The following is a 22,428-nucleotide window of genomic DNA, read 5'->3' on the forward strand; positions in this document are numbered from 1 at the left end:
TTCTCTCAAACGTCACTCCTTACCACAACTACACTACAGAGCTGACAGTTGATAACCTCATGCCTTGTTGCCGAACAGACAAACCATGAGGGTAGCAGGAGCAACAGCCACATACAAAAAAAGTTCCTGATACTTGCTGTTCTAGACCTGAACAGAACATATATTCATTCTTTCAGCCAAGGTTTAATTTTTTATATACTAATGCAATATTTTAGCAATTCATGTTAAATATTTATTTAAAAGCCATTTACACCTCACCTATATCCTTCTCAATTTATTCTTTAAATGCCAATAGCAGTTTCCCAAATGCGGTTCTATGGAACTCTGGGGTTCCGCGAACTAAAAATAAGGGTTCCGCAAGAAAATTCCATTACCACAACATTTTATGATTCTTTAAAAATAATTAATATTTAAGCATGTATGATTTTATTGAAAACAATTTTCATTTCTGTTTGCCACAATAAGTGTGTCTGTGTAATGCCAGCTTAGCAAGAGAGTGGGGACAATGGTGTCACTACTCAGCGCTGCACACGCAGTCAGTGGTGCAATCACCTGTTCTATAGCATCATAAATCCCCGTTCTCACTCTCAGGGAGCATGGATCACATGGGCGTCTGAATACAAATATACTAGTGCTGCATCATACAAAGTTGAAGCTTCAGTTGTCAAACCAGTTGCTTATATGGGAGTGCGCAGGCAGTGCTTTTGTGAATACTTTACTTCAGTATAATTGCGTGATTTCTTATATTTAAAAATTTAACGGTAACAAACAGAAATTGACTGACATGTATTGTAGATATGTAGATTAATCTAATATTACATCATGACCTTGTTTAGCATTTGTTTATTATCATCCTTACTTATTTGTGGTCTACTTTTTCAGCTCCATATACAGTAATTCCTCATTTAACACGTGCCTGCCTTAACACATTTTTGCGATGGCATGATTTTTTTTGTAGGGAATGTTTTTTGAATTACATGACTGTCCCCAGAATAACACAATTTCCCCAGCTGGCCCATTGCGTGTGGCTTCCCCCACCTCCCTGCAAAGCAGCGGAAGGTTCACTGCTCCGTTTCCCGGTGACCCCCCTTTGCCGGACGCAGTGCAGGTCCCAGCAGACCCATCACAGGGGCATACCCCAACCCAATCCCCCTCCCCTCCCCTCCTCCAGAGCCAAACACCTCCCCTCCCTGCTGTAACCCAGTCCTCTTTCTCCCCCAACCTTATGTCCCGGTACCAACAGACACCACTGCTTGAAACGCAACCCCCACCTTTTCCATTATTTTCAATGGGAAAAATTGACCCTGCATAACACGTTTTCACTTAACATGATCGTTTTCTGAAACATATCTATAGTATTAAATGAGGAATTACTGTATAAGACTGTTATTAGGGGTTGTGCAAAATTCTTTCAAGTTTAAAAGAGTTCCATGGCCAAATAAAATTGGGAAACACTGGCCTTTAGGATTATATTATTCAGCAGTATGCTGAAATAATCAGCATACCATCTGGACACTAGGGATGTAAAAAGTTAACCACTTACCTGGTAAGCATTAGGTTTACTGGTATGCTCACCTGGGAACTGGTTAATCAGAGGGCTAGGCCTGGTTGGAGCAGCCCCCTCTGCCCACAGCAAGCCGGCCATCAGGACCCCTGCTTCAGGAGCCCAGCCTGGAACAGGCCATGCTGCATGACCCCACTCACTCTGCACCAACCCTCCATGGTTAACTGATAAAAAGTTAACTGATTAAAATTGTAAGTTAGTATTTACATCCCTACTAGGCACAAGGCAAATTTAAGGCAACAAATTAACGTGCTTATATAATAGCAAAACAAACACTCTCACTCTAAACAAAAAAATCCACAAACAAGCAAAAACATAACTAAAAATTAATAATATAGTAGTCCTGTTAATGCAACTAACCATTAAAAGTTATTTTGTTTCACATGGTATTAAGTACCATTAAGTTCCCAACACAGGTAAAACTCAAGACATACACCAGAAGTCCACCACTATTTACTGAAACACATTATTATATTTATCTTCTTGATTAATATTAAAGAACCAATGTGGCAACAAGACTGCAACAGATATAAATTCCAGAACAGGCAGGTGACTTTTCAGCTATCATTTTTTCTTGGTCATTTAAAAGGTTACTTGGAATAGAAAGAAAATATTTTGGATTTTGCTAGCTTCCTTATTTATGATAATAAAAGGCTAACTTCCTACTTCCTCTATCCGAAAAGGTGCATATGCAATGTTTTACTCTTTTAAGATAAGGAATTCCAGATCTTGTATACTCTTTCCTGAAAAAGGTAACGAGCAACTAAGGGAGCAGCCCTGCTGTTACCCCTACCCAGAAATGGGGCTTCCAGCTGGCTCTCATTCCTGGGTACCAGGGCTCTCTGGTGCAGCAACATCCATGTCTATTAGTAAATAAGGATGTTAAGTAATGGTTATTTTACTAGTCAAGTAGTGGATGGAATGCAGAACTCCACGTGTAGCCCAGGGCCAGTGGGAAGTCCCGCTGACGCTGGGCTGCACGCAGCATGCCAGCTTTGAAATGTACAAGAGACCCCAGCAGGGGCTGAGTTCCCCACTGACCCTGGGCTCCATGCTGCGCTGTTGATTTGACTCCCCAGCTGATCGCGGCTCTGTGTGGCATTTTAGTGGAACCTGGATTAAGCTAGGGACTCCCCAATAAATAATGACCATTAGTTCCATGCAGCATTTCCCCAGAACCAAGGGTCAGCTGGGGACTTCACAGCTGAGCCTGGTCTCCACTCACAGCAGCACCACCACACACAGCTTATCCCGGATTCAGCTGTGCGATGTTGCTGCTTTGAAGTACCCCCTTTGCTGCCTCTATTAAAGGCAGCAAGGGAGGACAGAAAATTGACTGTTTAGGATAGTCAAGACAGAAGCAGACTGTGAGGGACTCCAAAAAGATCTCACCAAACTGAGTGATTGGGCAACAAAATGGCAAATGAAATTTAATGCGGATAAGTGTACATCGGGAAATGCACATCGGGAAAAATAACCCCAACTATACATACAGTATGATGGGGGCTAATCTGGCTATGACAAATAAGGAAAGAGATCTTGGGAGTTATCGTGGACAGTTCTCTGAAAACTTTCACACAGTGTGCAGCAGCGGTCAAAAAGGCAAATAAGATGCTAGGAATTATTAAGAAAGGGATAGAAAATAAGACAGAATATCTTACTACCCTGTATAAAACTATGGTACGCCCACATCTTGAATACTGTGTACAGATGTGGTCTCCTCACCTCAAGAAAGATATTTTGGCCTTGGAAAAGATTCAGAAATGGGCAACTAAAATGATCAGGGGTTTGGAATGGGTCCCATATGAGGAGAGGTTAAAGCGACTGGGACTTTTCAGTTTAGAAAAGAAGAGACTGAGGGGGGATATGATAGAAGTATATAAAATCATGAGTGGTGTGGAGAGGGCTGATAAAGAAAAGTTATTTATTAGTTCCCATAATAGAAGAACTAGAGGACACCAAATGAAATTAATGGGTAGCAGGTTTAAAACTAATAAAAGAAAGTTCTTCTTCACACAGCATGTAGTCAACCTGTGGAACTCCTTGCCAGAGGAGGCTGTGAAGGCTAGGACCATAACAGAGTTTAAAGAGAAGCTAGATAATTTCCTGGAGGTTAGGTTCATAAAAGGCTATTAGCCAGGGGATAGAATCGGTGTCCTTGGCCTCTGTTTGTCAGAGGCTGGAGAGGGATGGCAGGAGACAAATCGCTTGATCATTGTCTTCGGTCCACCCTCTCTGGGGCACCTGGTGCTGGCCACTGTCGGCAGACAGGATACTGGACTAGATGGACCTTTGGTCTGACCCAGTACGGCCGTTCTTATGACTAACTATCCGATAAGCATTTGACTAGTCCTTAACATCCCTATTAGGAAATCAAACATCAAGCAAGTGAGAAGAAAAAAAAAAAAAAAAAAGATGAATTGTACTCAAACTCTAAACAAGCTCAGCAGTCGTGTGTCACATTTTCATTACTGCCTGTTCATAGAATGAGGGTATAATGCATGTCAAATAATCCTTAGAAGCTAATTACTTTTTTTTTAAAAATAAAGTTAAAAGGATGCATGATTATATCAATTACCACCAGAGTGGATTAAAAAAAAAAGTTGATGACTTTAAATTGGATTTATGTTTTTAAAATAAAATATGGAGTTTCTCATTTAAAAATAAGTTACAATCATATCTCATCACAAACATGCTACACATACATTCTCCTAAAAATGAATTAATGGCTCTAGTCTGCCCAACCAAACAACTAGCTCTTGCTTCTGTGGCAATGGACCTTGGTCAAGAATGGCAAAAGAGTTAGTTAAGATACTGTCTAAAGACAGAGACACAGTATATAGGAAAGGATGGAGGTAGCACAAAAAGGAAGAGAGGAGTGTACTGGAGAGAAAGAGGAAAGACATTCTTCAGTGCACACAGTTTCCTATATTCGCCCACACTTGTACCACAGAAAAACTGCCATGGCTTCTGGGTATAAGAGATACCTTATCTGGGAATATTTAGAACAATTTTATTCCCTGTGTAAAAAAGGATGTAAAGTGTAAACAGTGCAAAAAGATTATGTAGGGCCTAGTTGCAAGAATGAATCATCATAAGGAAAACAGGTTTTTTGGGAGAAAATGATGTGCATGAAGATGAGGATATCGCAGAGTGGCTCAACTGCTTGGCTTAAATAATTCATTTTGCAATGCATCATTCTTCAAGACTCTCCACTTGTCAAATCACGCATACTAAAAAGCATGAATTCCCAAGCTATTTACTTCGCTGGATGTTGCCAGAAAAAAAAAAAGTTTAGTTTAGCTAATCCTTATACCTTGTTTAATTAGTTAACTAGGTTTCGAATCTGTCACTCAAGTATACAATACAGAAAGCTGCAGTAAGAGATATTCTAGAGCAGGGTTTCCCCAACCTATGGGTCGCCATTACATTTCAAAAGGGTCACCAAGTGTCTCCCCAGGTGCCTCTGCCCGCTTTCCTCCCCCTGTTTTCGGATTGCCTTGGGTCACCAAGTCTTCCTGAATTGTCAAAATAGGTCTCCATCTGGAAAAGGTTGGGAACCGCTCACTGTTCTAGAGTTACTAGTTGCCACTATCATTTTCTGTTTTTAAATTACAGAATACATGCCCCTTATTTTGGAACATCATGGCCAGAGACAATAATGGTGATGCCGTAAGTCTATTCCCTATTTTACTTCAGCATAACAATGGGCAGTGAGTGCAGCTGAGGCTGGGGGATGCAGGCCCCGAGCCCCGCCCCCAATGTGGGGAGGGGAGGAGCAGCAGGACAAGCACACCTCCTTCCCCCCCGCCAGGGAGTGGAAGAATGCATGCTCGCCCCAGCATCCCCAGAACATCAGGAAGGAAAGAGGCCATGTGGCTCTCGCCTCCCCACCCCTGGGAGCAGCACCCTGGACCATAGGAAGGGCAGGCGCTGGGGGCAGCAATACTCTACTCCCACAACACCTACAGCAGGCATTCTAGGGGAAGAGTGCAGTCAGGTTCAGGCTGGCAGTTGGGGAGGGGAGAAGCAGCAGGCCAAGCACACCTTCCCTACCTAACCCACTGGATGCCCGTAAGCAACTTCCAAGGGAACCCCATTCTATATTTGTTTTCCTCAAAAGACAGAAGTGCCAGTGAGTTCAATGGGGTTTACTTCAAAATTAAGTGCACTCTCACCACAGTCTTAGCTTTAATGGTAACTTGATTTAAATCATAACAGAAATCAATTTAAGTTGCCTTGATTTAAATCAATCCATCCGGATTACCACCACAACTGCCCAGGATTTTCTGCAAAGAAAAACAGACAAATCTAAATGCTCATGTGTGGACCCTGCTGTTTATAAAAAGACAATCTGACTTCACACACGGCAGTGTTTCTGAAAGTGTTCCGCGGAATCACTCAGAAACACATTAACTGACTATACTGTAGCTATAGTTCGACACACCAAAAGTCCATCTAGTCCAGTATCCTGTCTGACAGTGGCCAGGTATCAGAGCTCAAGTGAGCCTAGCAGATAATTATCAAGTCATCTAACCCCTGTTCACTACTCCCAGCTTCTAGCAAGCAGACTGTGAACAGCTTCAAACAGATCTCACCAAACTAGGTGATTGGGCAACAAAATGACAACAAAATGACAAACGAAACTTAAAGTTGATAAACGTAAAGTAATGCACACTGAAAAAAAAATAATCTAAACTATACATACAAAATGGAGACTAACTTAGCCAAAACTCCGAGAGAGATCTTGGAGTCACTGTGGATAGTTTTCTGAAAACATCCACTCAATGTGCAGCAGCCAAAAAAGAAAACAAAATATTAGGAATCATTAAAAAAGGGCTAGAGAATAAAACAGAACATCTTATTGCCTTTACATAAAGCCATGGTACACCCACATACTGAGTACAGATGTGGTCACCTCATCTCAAAAGAGATATATTGGCACTGGAAAAGGTTCAGAAAAGGGAAACAAAAATTATTAGGGGTTTGGAACAGATCCCATATGAAGAGAGATTAAAAAGACTGGGACTTTTCAGCTTAGAAATGAGGGAATAGGATAAAGTTCTATAAAATCATGACTGATGCGGAAAAAGTAAACAAAGGAAAGTTATTTACTTGTTCATACATTATGGGAACAGGGGATCACCAAATAAAAATTAATAGGTAGCACGTTTAAAACGAACAAAACGAAGTTTTTCTTCACAGAGCGCACAGTTGCAACTCCCTACCAGAGGAGACGGATGACCAGGACTTTAATCAGGTTCAAGAAAGAGTTAGATAGATTCATGGAGGTTAGGTCCATCAATGGCTATTAACCAGGAAGGGTCAGAATGGTGTCCTTAGCCTCTGACAGAGGCTGGGAGTGGGTGACAGAAGCGGTATTGCTTGACGATTCCCTGTTCTGTTCACTCCTTCTGAGGCATCTGGCATTGGCCACTGTCGGAAGACAAGATACTGGGCTAGATGAACCTTTGGTCTGACCCAGTATAGTCATTCTTATGAGGCTCAGAACACCGTCCCTACCCATACTGGCCAATGGCCATTGATGAACATATCCTCTGTGAACTTTTCTTTTTTGAACTCTGTTACAGTCTGAGCCTTCAAAACACACTCTAACGAACAGTTCCATAGGTTGACTGTACATTGTGTGAAGAATTAGTGTTTTAAACCTGCCGCCTTTTAATTACATTTGGGGACCCCTAGATCTTGTGTTACGAAAAAGAATAAACACTTTTCTTCACACTAGTCATGATATTATAGACCAATCATTTGCTTTTGCAGGCCTCTAGGGTTTTGCTTTTGCAGGCCTCCCTGTAACTCAAGTAATGGAAAACAGGAACCACCAGTAACATTCAAACAGACTTGTGGAGAGCCAACTGGCTAAGAACTACACTATTATATTTTTAATCATTTATGATTAATAGCATGTCCTTCTCTATCTTCAGAGATCAATCCCAATATACAAGTGACCAACACCTTTTCATGGTATCATAGAAGAGATGGTAGATGGCTTTTAGGTCATTATCTTCCCAGCAATGCAGAATTACTCCTGAACCCATATTAGAGTTGTGTTGAGTCTAGTTTTAAGTGTCCCAGAAGATGGAAATTTCACCAACAGTATTCCTTTAGGAGAATATTGGACAGGTTGGTAGTTACCATAGTAAGTTTATTCAGGAACAAAGATTCCTAAATATTCCCCATTCTTCAGTGCATCCTACTAATCTTGCTAGACCTCACTGTACTGTGACAAATCTGCTAAGCGGTACTAGGTAAACAGAGAGTAGATAAGGGTGAATCTGCTGCAGCTCTCTCAGTTCCTGAATGAAGGGTGATAGGATCTTCCCTCCAGGCTGACCATGGCAGCTGGGAGGACAGCTGGAAATCTAAAGTGAACAGTACCAAAGGCACTCAGTCATCAGAAACAGAAGTGGCAACTGAGCTAGAGTTCTTTGGATTCCCTGAGGCTGGCTGGCTCTAATTTGGTTTAAGATCAACAGACTCATGGGAGTAGAGGAGTACACATACATAGTGTAAAAAAAAAAAACCCAACAAAACCAAAATACAAAATCCCTCACAAATAAAATTACACCACACCCAACCTCTGGGACATCAATACCTCTCATCAGAGCAGGTCATTTTCTAAGAACTGATCACTACTAAAGTAAATGGAAATCACATTATCCTATCCCTAGGCTGCAAACACCCATCAAAAACCATGGTCTTTGTTCCTTCTCTATCCTCGATGAGGCAGGTTACATATTTTTAATCTCTTAACCTTCCCTAAGAAGTTATTCCTTCAACCTCTTGAATACATTTGTCATATCTTCTTTGAAGTCCAATCATTTTAAAGTCGTTTAGTAAAGAATGTTTCTTGGTCTTTCAGTACATGAGCTTTTTAGAGTCTGTATAGTTCTGCTGATTGTCTCTCCACCACTCCACGTGATAAAGCTGCATCGTTAACCAAAAAGTGACCCCTGTCATTTTTTGGTTCCAGATCATACTGGAATTTCCTAACTGAGGGGTTCTCTCTTCTCTTCCTTTAAGCATTATGAATTCCCAGATTTCTCCCTCCTATTGAATAGTTATGTTCGGACTTATTTTCCTCAAATATTAGCAGGTATTAAAAAATAATTTGGATTCACCACCCGTGTTAGAACTCTCTACAGCCCTCTGCATTATTTCTGTATCCTTGTTGGTGTTTTCAACTCCTTTATATTTAACTGTGATGTGCTTTTTATTCCCTCTTCTTCAATAAAGATGACATTTATGACTGGAGCTATCACAGAATTTACAATAGCTTCTGGGCCTTAGCCACGAGAAAAAAAGTCCACTAGTAATTTCCCCAAATTCAACACTTTGCCATTTATCATCACCAGTTCATAATTCGCTAGAAAGTTTGTCTACATTAGGGATGTAAGTGACTAGTTGACTACCCGCTTATCGGGTAGTCGAGTAGGAACTCAAGCAGTCGCTTGCCTCCTCCCTTGCTGCCTCAGAGCACGAGCCGATCGATGCCTCACCCCCACCAGAGCACTGTCTCCACAGGAGGTAGGGAAGGCAGGGGGCAGCAGGGAAACAGTGTGAGCGGGAACTGAAACAGTACTTGTACATTTCAAAGGGACAGGCACAATGAGATAGAAAGTAGTCAATGGAAATTCCATCAACTACTCGTTTAGCTGATCAAAATTTAAAATCCCTAGTCTACATAACACTATGTCATTCAAAAATTTCAAGTAGATTTTTGAATGATCAAATATTTTAGCAAAATCTAAATATTTTCTATATCCCCTACTTAGCTATTAACTTCGTATTTTTTAAAGGAACAGATTTTGTTTAGAAATATTCTTTATACATTCATGTTGCTCACTGCACACAATGAAATTACCCAGTAAAGTCTCAATTCTTTTTTTAAAGACACACACGAGCCGTTCTACTGAAGTCTGTGACTATGCACTCAAAGTTAAGTATGCACAAATCTCTGCAGTAGTGGTCTCCAACGCAGTGCCCGCCAGGGCATTTATATGCGCCCACCGAATGATCTGGGCCGACTCTGCCCCCAGGCGCATGGGCGGCCCCACCTCTGGGCGCACGGCAGCCCCGAAAGGTTGGGGACCACTGCTCTGCAGGATCAGGGCCTAAACAATTACGAATGCTTTTCCTTTTGTTCCTCTGGTACCACAAAGACTTTGTGGGATAATACACATGAATGGAATATAGATATGGAAGGGTACAGCTTGCTGAAGGACAGGCAGGGAAAAAAGGGTGGAGGTTTTATCTTAGATTTTAAAAACATATACACTTGGGCTATGTCTACACTACAGGGTTTTTGCGCAAAAATCCTGCAGCACGTCCACACCTCAAGTGCGTTTTTGCTCAAGAAGATTTACAGTAAAGTGGCAGAACAGGGGGCTTTTTGTGGTGTAGGTATACCTCTTTCCACGAAGAATAACTCCTTTTTGCACAGAAAAAGCACAGGTGCTCGATGGCCATTCTGTGAATGGCCATCAGAACTGTCTTGAGCAAGAGTATCCATGCAGTGTGGATGCTCTCTTGTGCAAAAACACATTGTTGTTGCAATGTGCTTTTGAGGTGAGGACACATTTTTGCGGAAGTAGTTTTTGCAGAAGATCTCTTCTGCAAAACCCTGCAATAAAGACAAAGCCTTGGACTGAAGTGTACTACAGACCACCCACCCTACCAAGCTAAAGAGGTGGACGGGTTTGGGTTTTTTGTTTTTGTTTTTTGGAACTAACAAAATCATCCAAAGCACAGGATTTGGTGGTCATGGAGGATTTCAACTCTCCATATATATGTTGGGAAACGAACAGCAGGACACAGATTATCCAACAAGTTCTTGGACTACTTTGGAGACAACTTTTTATTTCAGAAGGTTGAGAAAGCTACTATGGGAGACGCTGTTCTTGATTTGATTTTAACAAATAGGGAGGAACTAGCAGACAATTTGAAAGTGGAAGGCAACTTAGGTGAAAATGATCATGAAATCATTGAGTTCATGATTCTAAGGAATGGTAGAAGGGAGAACAGCAAAATAGAGACTGTGGATTTCAGGAAGTCAGATTGATATAAACTCATACGCTGGTAGATAAGGTCCCATGCGAAGCAAGACTAAGAGGAAAAACAACTGAAGAGAGTTGGCAGTTTTTTAAAGGGACATTATTAAGGGCCCAAAAGCAAACTATTCCACTGCATAGGAAAGGTAGAAAACATGGCAGGAGACCAACTTGAATCAATCAGGAGATCTTATATGATCGAAAAATCAAAAAGTAGTTGCATAAAAAGTGGAAGCTAGGTCAAATTACAAAGGATGAATATAAGCCGGGGTGGGCAAAAGGGCCTCCACGGGGCAGAACTGGCCCATCAAGCAGGTTGATCCAGCCCATGGATGTCCTGCTGCTCCCCCCAACCCAGACCAATCAGGGTCTAGTGATGGAAAAGCCCACAGTGCTTAGTCAACCACCTGGGTTGAATCTAAGTGCTATCCACTGGAGGGCAGGGAGCGAGAAACTTCACACTCCCTCCACTCCTAGGTCAATTAGGACCTGAGGCAGCACACGAAGTCTCCTCCCACCCTGCAAAGGGCTTGGCACTTAAGAGTCAACCACCAGCTGCTGCTAAGCAGGTGGGTGACTAAGCATGGTGCTCCCTTGCAGAGCAGGGGCAGACTTCACATCCCCTTGCAGAGCGGGGGGCAGACTTCATATCCTCCCCGGCCCCCAGTCCCTGATTGACCTGGGGGCAGAGAAGGAGTACATAAAGTCTCCTCCCACCACAAGGGATGTGGACCCCTAGAGAGAACCGCCAGCTGTTTAGAAAAGCTGTCCAGGGAGAGGGAAGTGACACTTCACATGCTCCCCCCCCACTCAGACCTATCAGGGTCTGTGGGTGGGGAAGCACAGAAGTGTCCTGGCCTGCACCTGAGGCCCGGAGCTACTTGAACAATTTCTGAAGTGGCCTTCAGTCAAAAAATATTGCTCACCCGATATAATCAAACACCACAGGTATTCAGGGGCAAGAATAGAAAGGCAAAGGCACAAAATGAGCTAAATCTAGCTATGGACATAAAGGGTAACAAGAGGACATTCTATAAATATATCAGAAGCAAGAGGAAGACCAAAGACAGGGTAGGACCACTGCCAATGAAGAGGGAGAAAAAAATAACAGGAAGCCTGGAAATGGTAGAGGTCCTTAATTTCAGTTTTCACCAAAAAGTTTGATGGTGAGAGGATGCCTAACATAGTGAATGCTAGGCGAAATGGGGTAAGTTTAAAAAGTAAAATTAAAAAGTTAAAAATTACTTTAAAAAGTTAGATGTCTTCAAATCACCAGGGCCTGACAAAAATGCATCCTAGAATATTCAAGGAGCGGACAGAGGAGGTATCTGAGCCTTTAGCTATCATCTTTGAAAAGTCATGGAAGTCAGGAGAGATTGCAGAAGACTGAAAAAGGAAAAATATAGTTTCCATCTAAAAAAAGGAAAATAGGAACAGACCAGTCAGTTTAACTTTTGTGCCAGGAAAGACAATGGAGCAAGTAATTAAAGAATTCATCCTCAAGCATCTGGAAGACAATAAGGTAATAAGTAACAGCCAGGATGGATCTGTAAAGAACAAATCATGTCAAACCAATCTGATTGCTTTCTTTGATAGAATAACAAGTCTCGTAGATAAGGGAGAAGCAGTAGACATAGTACAACTAGATTTCAGTAAGGAATTTGACACCATCTTGCATGACATCATCATAACTAGGGAAATACAACCTAGATGGGACTACTTATAAGGTGGGTGCACAACTGGCTAGATAACTGTTCTCAGAGTAGTTATTAATGGTTCACAATCATGCTGGAAGGGCAAAACAAGCGGGATTCCGCAGGGGTCTGTTTTGGGACCGGTTCTGTTCAATATCGTCATCAACAATTTAGATATTGGCATAGAAAGTTCACTTACTAAATTTGCAGATGATACCAAGCTGGAAGGGGTTGCTATTGCTTTGGAAGATAGGGTCATAATTCAAAATGATCCAGACAAACTGGAGAAATGATCTGAGGCAAATAGGATGAATTTTAATAAGGACAAATGCAAAGTACTTCCTAAGTGGAGGAACAATCAGTTTCTCACACACAGAATGGGAAGTGATTATCTAGGAAGGCATACTGCATAAAGGGATTTAAGGTTTATAGTGGACCACAAGTTAAACATGGGTCAGCAATGTGACACTTTCAAAAAAAAAGCAAACATGATTCTGGGATGCATGAACAGGAGTGTTATGAGCAAAACACGAGAAGTAATACTTCCACTCTACTGTGCACTGATTAGGCCTCAATTGGAGTAGTGTGTCCAGTTCTGGGCACCACATTTCAAGGAAGATGTGGAGAAGTTGGAGAAGGTCCAGAGAAGAGCAACAAAAATGATTAAAGGCCTAGAAAACATGAGCTATGAGCAAAGACTAAAAGAACTGTTTAGTTTAGAAAAGAAAAGACTGAGAGGGGACATGATAGTTTTCAAATATCTAAAAGGGTGTTACAAGGAGGGAGAAAAATTATTCTCCTTGGCCTCTGATAGGACGAGAAGCAATTGGCTTAAATTGCAGCAAGGGAGGATTAGACTAGACATAAGAAAAATCATCCTAACAGTCAGGGTGGTTAAACAGTGGAATAAATTGCCAAGGGAGGTTGTGAAATCTCCATCACTGGAAATATTTAAGAGCAAGTTGAATAGACTAGATAGGGATGACCTAGAACAGGCCTTGTAAAAATGCAGCCCGCCAAGCCACTGGATCCAACCCACAGACATTGCAGGGAGCCCCAGGCTTACCTCACCCCACCTGCACGCCACTCAAATGCAGCTGCAGGGCAGTTTTTCTTTAACAACTGTGAGTCCAGAGGTTGGGGGGAGAGGGGGAGGTTTAGGAGCTGGTCCTGTTGCCAGCCAGAAACCAGCCAATGGGAGCTGCCAGTTTCAATAAGAGGCAGCCACAAAGCACAAGGGGCTCCAGAGCACATGGCTACAGCACGTGCAGGGGCAGAGCAGGCAGTAGTGTTCCCTCTAAACTGCATGGCAGCACAGCTTTACAGGTGATTCATTAGCCCCACCGAATAAAAGGCTGAGGGCTTCATGCACAGAACTGACTAGTCACTTATGAAGCTGTGCTGCTACACATCTTGGAAGGAACACTAGCTGGTAGGGAGGGTGATGCAGGAACAGCTGCTGGCTGGCAAGTCTTCTAGCTAGAGCCTGTCTCTGGCACCTCAGCCTCTCCCTTTCCCAACCCTCTGCCCCCACTCCTGTCCCCTACTCCAATCCTCTGCTCCTCTCCTGCACCCATATCCCCTCCCAGATCTGGCACCCCAATCTTCTGACCCAGATCACAGTCCCCTCCTGCCCTTGCTTACAACCCAAATCCCTTCATCACCTCCTGTACCCCAATTCCCTGTCCTAGGTCCACACCAACCCCCTGCACTCCAGTCCAGTGCCCCAGGTCACAACTGCCTCCTTCACCCAAACTTCCAACCTTTCCCCAAGCTCCCTTCTACACCCAACCTCCATCCCACATTTCCTCTATTTATATCACAGAAGAATTCAGCCCTCAACCACTTTCCAGATTCTTGGAATGGCCCCCATCAAAAATGATTGTCACCCCTCATCTAGACAGTACTCGGACCTACCATAAGGAAGCAATGACTTCCGAAGCCACTTCCAGTTCTAGTATTCTATGATTCCACTAAAGACAGAAGTTAGGCTTTGAACAGTAATTACCAGGCTCATTCTTCTTTACCTTTTCAAAAACTGAAAGAGCAATCAGTAGTACACCAGTTATCTGTTGCTAAACCATACACTAAATTTGCAAGTTATCCTGTTCTCTCCTCATTTCCTAATTTTCTAAATTCTCCCACAAACTTTTTTGTAGTTAGCGCAACTTGTCAGAAGCATGACATAAACCCCATGTCCATGACAAACTAAGGATGTTAAGGACTAGTCGCCTATCCGATAAGCATTTACTTAACAGATAGTTTGTCGACTTTCCCCCACCCCCTTTGCTGCCTCTATGAGATAGAGGCGGGGAGGGGGAAGAGGAAGGGGTACTTCAAAGTGGCAATACTGCACAGCTGAGCCGGGGGATCAGCTGTGCTGCACTGCCCCTTTAACTCACTGAAGCTGGAAGTCCCCTGCTGACCCCAGGCTCCACACAGCATTTCCCCAGAACCCGGACTCAGCTGGGGAGTCCCCTGCTGATCCATGGTTCTGCTGAAAGCTACAAAGAACCAGGGTCCTCTGGGGAGCCCCCCTGCTGACCAAGGCTTTTAAATGAACAAGGACCCTCATTGGGGACTCTTGTACATTTCAAAGCAAGCACACCTGTGTGCAGCCAGGAGTCCACTGGCCCCAGGCTGTACCTGGAGTTCCGCATTCCTCCTTTGAAACGTACAAGAGCTCCAGCAGGGTCAATTAACCACATTTTAACATTCCTGTGACAAACATAAAAGTTTCACTGACAAATGTACCCGGGTGGACAATTTTTAAAAATGCTGTGTTTTTCAGAGAACATGCAAAACATTACTATGCAAAAGTTAGAGTATCAGAGTACTTTATTAGCAATGTAACATCTAAATACAGAAGTCTCATGATAGTAAATGAGGACTGTTAATCATAAACTAATCTGTTCACTAACTTAAATACATGCTAGTATTTTTTCTGATGAAGAGGTATTAAAAATGGGAGCTATAAGAATAGATGGCTCAATAAACAGACCCTCTTATTATCACCCACTTCTATGTTAGTGGCTTGAATCGGATAGGTTGAAGCAATGATTTCCTCCCCACATAGTCTAATTGCTACTGACTTTAACTAGGTTCCTTTTGTCTGTTTCAGAAGAAAGGCAAAAATAAGCATAGAGACTGAAAGAACCTCTTATCCTTAAACATGTGATATTTCCTAAACATAGTTTAACAGCAGGTCAACACTGACAGTGGCATTTCTAGTGTACCTGTTCTATCAACAAGCAGGTAACTTAATGAAAGGTACTTCACTGACAATGCTCAGATTGAACAATACTTTAATTACCCAGCACAATAGTGAAAACTGCTTTTCACAATCTCTATTACAAGTATGCAAAATGCCTGCATCAAATGCTTTTCAGCAAGATGGTGGCTTTTTGTTTTGTTGCACAGAACAAATGTGCATATTGTGTAAAACGTTAAGCCTTTTTGTAATACAAAAGCTAGTAAGTCTATTCTAAACTTTCTATGTGAAAACAGATACACTGCAAACCCATTTTAAATAAGAGACAAAAAGGAGGTCTTCATTTCCCCTAATGCCAGTTGTGGTATGTATGGCCTGCTCTGTCTTAAGCACATGGAAATATTCTATCACTCATGTTCCCAGATAATACAAAACAAATATACTTACATCTTTTGCCATGTTACCAATGCTTAGAAATCAAGTCTCTTAAATGACTGACACCCACAGAAGGAAACAGGGACTGTGATATTTTCTACAAAGAAAGTCAAGACAACACTAGCTGTAACAGTGAACTGCAAAAGTCCATCATTTATTAACTGCATGCAGACATTCCTCTACTTTAGAGCATGGTCTCGTAATATTTAAAAAGTTTTCTGGCATCAACAACTTACTCTGGGAGAAAGGCCTCACAATCCCCCCAGAGAAAGGACCCTCCATTCAGCTCGCACCCTAGCCCCAAGGCCTTCCTCATCCCAAACATACACGGAGGAGCACAGCAGGCGGCCTGGACTGGCAGCCTAAGCCCACAGTGGGTCGGCCACAGTCCAGCTCTTCCCCTTCCCCGCAACACCATCCCACAGGCGAGGCCGGAGGCCCCTATGCCGGACCTGTCAGCTTCCCCACAATACTAGGCCCCTGGGGCCAGTCCCCTGACAGCCCCGGCGGGCGCAGCCAGATGGGCCGCTGGTGCGTGGGGAGGCCGGGGCGCCTCAGAGGCTCTTCACAGATTGGCAGCCCGACCAGCCCCTCACCCGGGGCCCCACCAGCCCGCCCAAGCTAGCGAGTGGGCGCGCGAGGCGCTGGGCTCGGCTGCCACAGGAGAAGCACCATCCCCCAGTATGGGGAAACCCCCCCCCCCGGGGTAAATCCCGCGCCCCCTCCCCACGTCCCGCCCAAACCCATCCCCCGGTGCGGCAGCGCCTCCCACACGCCGAACGGTGCCTGCACCTGAGCGGCCGCCGGCGGAGAGCAGGCTCCCTGCGTCCCCCGCCCGCTCCCACACAGCGCCGCTCTGCGGAGACACGGCGGCGGGAGGGGGGGGGGGCGCCGACTGCACATGTGCAGCTCGCGGGCCTCCAAACGGGGGGGAGGGTAGGAGAGAAGGCAGGGCTGTCAACGGCGCCAGCCCCCAATCAGGGGATCCCGCCCCTCCCCCCTTGTCAGCCTCACTCTTCTCTGCCCCCCGACTCTCCCTCCCTTCCATCCTCCCTCTTGGGGTCCCTCTGCTGCGCCCCCTGCTCCTTGCACACCTGCGCAGGCTCCCCCCTCCTCGCGGAGGGCTCCCTGTGTGGGGGCGGGGGGGCGCAGCCGCCCCTCCCCAGCTTCAGCACGCGGATGCGGCCCTGGAAAAAAAAATTTCCGTTGGCAGAAAAAAAAATTGAAACTTACACTTTTGTACGTCCCACCGGCGTGACGCTGCGCGCTGACGTCATGAGGTGTAACGTGCCTCGCATAGGGCCCACGCGGAGAGATTAGTGGCCCCTCCACACCGTCCCTCCGTGTGGCGCGCATGCGCGGGGATTTCGCGCCCAGGGATTCCCCACCCCTTTTGGAAAAAGAGCGCGCGGGAAGCCTGGGCGCGAGACTTGGCGGTTAGTCAGTCAGAACCAGGCAGCCGTTGCGCTCTGGCACGTGGTGTCACTCGAGGGGGTGGCCTGCGTCAGCGCTGAGCTACTTACCACCCACCTGTCGATGTCAAGCGAGGGGAGAAGGGTACCGTGCCCCGCCTCTGCTGACTAAAGCTGGGCGCTAGCCCATGTCCCCTCCAGCTCTGGCGGGGAGAAGGACTTTGCCTAGGTCCTGGGGCTTCAGGTGGCTTAGCAGGACCTAGCCCTGATTGACCTCGCAGAACATTTTCCTTCTCGCGCCATAATGATTGCAGGGCACAGCACGCTGTCAAAACAAATCCTCAGGGTGTTGGTTTCAGCTGTGGGCTCTGCACCCAGCAACAGCATTTTAGAAACTAGCCCTAACCAACCCCTGAGTAATGCTGATGGTGCGTCCTCATCACTGCCTCGCCATTATCAGGGCTGCAGCACTTACAATGCCCCATTTTAAACATGCCATTTTAAAATAGTTTAATTAGAGGGCAAACTGGCTCCTCTGCAAGTTCTGCTGCTTGCTGCAGAAAAGAGTGAGAAACTGTAATACTCATGACAGCTAAGGCATAATTGTACTTCGCAGTATTTTTTGTAGCATAGAGATAGTTTGTGGTCTTTTAAGATTTTCCTTTTTCATCCCCACTATGCTAGATTTTTAAAATTTAGATGTACTGTGATTGCATCAAGGTCAGGATACACTAAACTGACCTTTGTACTAAATGGAACATTTTTTAAATCCAGAAGAATGAAACAGTAACTGTAGAAAAGTGAGCTTTTACTCAAAACCACTTTCAGAGATGGAAAACTGTTAGGTGAAGACTTTTCTTTGAAAAGTGTTTTCAGATATTTGTGAAAAAGGGAGGCAGCTATTATTGAAGCAGCACGTGATATCTTAAATGGAAAGAGAAAAATATGATACTGATTTTTTTAACTGATTTGCCCCTTACAAAGGAAGAATAGGTAAGGGAAAATGTTTGGAGCCTGGGAAAAGTGACCTAGCTCCAGGGGATTTTAGACCATTCAGTGCAGAAATTGTGGATGGAGCATGAAACAGGTCCTCAAACAGTTCTGGCATGCCATTCTCCTTTTCTCCAAATGTTTGAGTCTGTTCCAGAGATGAAAGTAAGTCGATACACCTTGGGCAACAGCTGGCTGAGCTGTAGCAAAAGCCAGCAGAGAACTGGGTTGCAATAGGATGGTACCTGTACAAAATTTTAAGTTACTTTCACTCTTCTTTTTTTTTCTAATCACAGTCAGCAAAGGATCACCATTTGGAGAATATAATCCTTCATTGCTTTTTTACCAACGCTTATTAATAATACCTTCCAAAGAGTCCAGTCCAGTTGCATAAAGTACTTGTGAGATAATTGGGTTAAGGATTCAAGTGTATTCTGAGGAGATTTGGTACTTGTTTGTCCATTGTGCTTTATGCCTGCTATAGTGTGTAGGTGATTTCCCCCCTGCATTTTCCAGCTCCTGTGTTGGCATGTCAATGACTGCTTTTCTCTATTCAGCATTTCTTTGGCATGTCTGCACCTTATAGAGTTTTTCTTTATGAAACTGAAACCTTACAGGCCATCAGCCAGCTGTCCAGTGGCAAGGCCCCAGGATCTGATGCGATCCCAGCGGAAGTCTATAAGGGTGGTGGTGCAGTGCTTGTCGACAAACTCACTCAGCTGTTCCAGTCCTTCTGGAATCAAGGATCTATTCCTCAGGAACTGAAAGATGCGCCCATCGTACACCTCTACAAGAGGAAAGGAAATAGACAAGTTTGCGATAATCATAGAGGAATATCACTGGTTTCCATCGCAGGTAAGATCCTTGCACGAGTGTTGCTGAATCGTCTGATTGACCACCTGGAACAGGGTTTATTACCCGAGACAGAGTGCGGCTTCCGCAAAGAGTGTGGCATGGTGGATATGATCTTTGCAGCCCGACAGCTCCAAGAGATGTGTCAAGAGCAGAATTGTGAACTGTACACCATCTTCGTGGATCTCACCAAGGCTTTTGACATTGTCAGTCGCGAAGGTCTGTGGCGCATCATATCGTAGTTTGGGTGCTCTGACAGATTCATCTTGATGGTACGTCAGTTCCACGACGGCATGACGGCTCGTGTTCTAGATGATGGAGAAGCTTCAGAGGCCTTTCCCGTCACAAACGGCGTCAAGCAAGGGTGTGTGCTGGCACCAACCCTGTTCAGCATAATGTTTTCAGCCATGCTGTCAGACGCCTTTCAGAACAGTTCCTTGGGAATCAGACTGAGATACAGGACCGATGGGAAACTGTTTAACCTGCGAAGACTCCAGGCTGTCACCAAGATAAAGGAGACTGTGCTACGAGATCTCCTTTTTGCTGACGACTGCGCCCTGAATGCTGGATCAGAGCAGGAAATGCAAGCCAGCATGGACAAATTCGCAGCAGCATGTGACAACTTCGGCCTTCTCATCAACACAAAGAAAACCGAAGTGATGCACCAGCCAGCTCTGAAAGCTCAACATCAAGTGCCCACCATCACAGTGAAGGGACAAAAGCTGCAAGCAGTGGACCAATTTACATATCTTGGCAGCACCCTCTCCCGCACAGTGACAATTGACATCGAGGTCAACTGCAGAGTCGCCAAGGCAAGCTCTGCTTTCGGCAGACTGCTGACCAAAGTGTGGGACCGCCGTGGAATAAGCCTTGCTACAAAGCTTAAAGTCTATCGAGCAGTAGTGTTAACTACCCTGATGTATGCCAGTGAGACTTGGACTGTATACAGGAGGCACGCTAGGCAACTAAACCACTTCCATACGATTTGCCTTCACAGACTTCTGAGGATCCGGTGGCAGGATAAGTTGCCAGACACAGAAGTCCTTTCTAGAGCAGGCCTGCCATCAGTTTACACCCTGCTGATGAAAGCTCAGACACGCTGGGCAGGCCATGTTGCAAGGATGCCAGATCATCGCATCCCTAAACAGCTCTTCTATGGTGAGCTGTTTCAAGGTAAGCGATCGCACGGGGGACAAAAGAAGCGATACAAAGACACGCTTAAAGCCTCTCTCAAGTCCCTGGATATTGACACCACCTCCTGGGAGACCCTGGCACAAGACCGATCAACATGGCACACGCTGATGTACCAAGGCTGTCAAACATCTGAAGCCAGAAGGAGAACCATAGCACAAGAGAAGCGAGCACTCCGTAAAGCCAGAGTTGCAAAAGCTGCAACAGTGGTGCCCACACATGTCTGCCCGACATGTGGCAGAACATTCCGTGCCCGTATCGGCCTTATCAGCCATTTGCGGACACACCATGGACAGTCCGCAACCTGTTAGATGTCAAGGTCCTCTTCGAATACGATGGACGAACAACAACAACAACAGTGTGTAGGTAATTTTCCCCCTGCATTTTCCAGCTCCGGTGTTGGCATGTCAATGACTGCTTTGGCATGTCTGCACCTCACAGAGCTTTTCTTTATTGGGATACACTCTATTTCCTTCAGAGCAGTGGTCACCAACCAGTAGATCAAGATCTACCCGTAGATCTTGGAACCTCTGACAGGTGATCCTGACTGGTTTGGCCAAGAAGATATCAAGCTCTGGCACTTCAGTTATCCCTCCACATACTGTCATGCTCTCCTGCCCCCTGCCTTTCATTTACGTCGGTGGCGTAGGAAGATATCGGCACGTGTACCCATCTGACGTGGTATTTGGGTTCTATAAGCACTTGCCGAGCCATATTGGTCTTAACTACATAAGGGCCAATTTCATGACGGTCAGGCTCTTCAGCTACTAATATTTTCACTGGAAATTTAACCCTGAATAATCCTAACACCGTCCAGGTGTTGGATTCCGTGATGTTTTCTATAAATACTCCAGTACACTCATAACTAGCTGGCTGTGGATCTACTATACAGCTTGGTGATGCAGCAAACTGACTAGTTCTGTGTGGTGATCTATTTGCTGCACAGGTCAATGGCACTGTGGCACGAATTACTCTTGCTGGTGATATAACAGTAGCATCTATTGTAGTCGTAGTAAAATGATCGTGATAAAATTTTATCACCCATACGACTTGTCCTGGCTTCACTATAGGATGATACAGAACGTCCAGATATACGCACGTTGAACCAGTCCACCTAGGAGCTATTATTTTGCAATTGGTCAGACATCGTCTATTATGTATGTCTGATGATGCATGTGCCATGGTTTCATTTATACAGAGATGGGGGTTAACAAATGTCCATAGGCATTTCTTGGATGGAGATGTATCTACTAGCATATTTAACCAACCAGGGACGGTAAAACCATTAGCTTTAGTCTCATCTTTACCCATCGTAAAATATAATAATATATTGCCTTCTATTTCATCTCGAACAAATAGATGGCAAACCCGATGATCTTGCTCTACTCGAATTGTGACCATTTGACTCTTAAAAATGGGAAGCCTAACCTCCCATCGATTAGTATTACCTCTCAAAGGCTTATATGTTTTGGAATTGATCACCTGGCGATTATAAACTAGATCTCGGGATTCACGATGAGTCCAGACATATCTTTTTGGTGTCATCAAATCATATTGTTGTTGTTTCAAAGGTTTAATGTCCCATTCCCTTAGAGGGCGATCTATTGCTTGACATCTCCATAGTTCATCTTGATGGAATGTCAGACCCTTTAAGTATGCACCAATCGTCGACCCATCTTTTTGTTTAAAAACATGTCCACCTAAGTCCACCCATTCAAGACCATGAGCGCCTTGCACTAATTTTTGAATAGCGCCCTTTTCTACTGTAACCTTTTTTACTGTACTCTGTCTGGTCGGAACTACTACTTTAGTTGTTACAGGATTTAGAGTGCTTATCATAATAACACATAGCAAAATTGGCAAAATAAATGACGTCTTCATGGTGGAATGCTCCTGTTAAATACAAACAATAAAGATTTTAATTAAAACCTCCTCACTAGATCTTTTCCTAGATGCTTCCATACTCTTCCTTCCTAGCCCTCTTCCATTTAAGTTTCTTCTCTAATTT

General features: G+C 44.3%; 1 protein-coding gene across 6 annotated transcripts in view; it reads right to left on the reverse strand.

Annotated features, from left to right (window-relative positions):
- TFDP1 (transcription factor Dp-1) overlaps positions 1 to 17,351 on the reverse strand; it is a 107,086-nt gene extending 89,735 nt beyond the window's left edge. For 3 of the 6 annotated variants that reach the window (XM_075918445.2, XM_075918411.2, XM_075918449.2), the window contains exons 1-2: positions 17,070 to 17,208; positions 15,988 to 16,072 (exon numbers count right to left, since the gene is read on the reverse strand). In XM_075918445.2, the coding sequence (XP_075774560.1) occupies positions 15,988 to 15,999 (12 nt within the window). In that variant the 5' untranslated portion in view covers positions 16,000 to 16,072; positions 17,070 to 17,208. Of the gene's footprint in view, positions 1 to 15,987; positions 16,073 to 16,427; positions 16,451 to 16,767; positions 16,911 to 17,069 lie in introns of those variants that run through there. The other 3 variants (XM_006126366.5, XM_075918418.2, XM_075918434.2) reach the window with 3 other exon arrangements.
- Between the last annotated feature and the right edge of the window lie 5,077 nt (positions 17,352 to 22,428).

This window comes from Pelodiscus sinensis, chromosome 1, assembly GCF_052426305.1.
Source record: "Pelodiscus sinensis isolate ZL-2025 chromosome 1, ASM5242630v1, whole genome shotgun sequence".
Classification (NCBI taxonomy): domain Eukaryota; kingdom Metazoa; phylum Chordata; order Testudines; family Trionychidae; genus Pelodiscus; species Pelodiscus sinensis.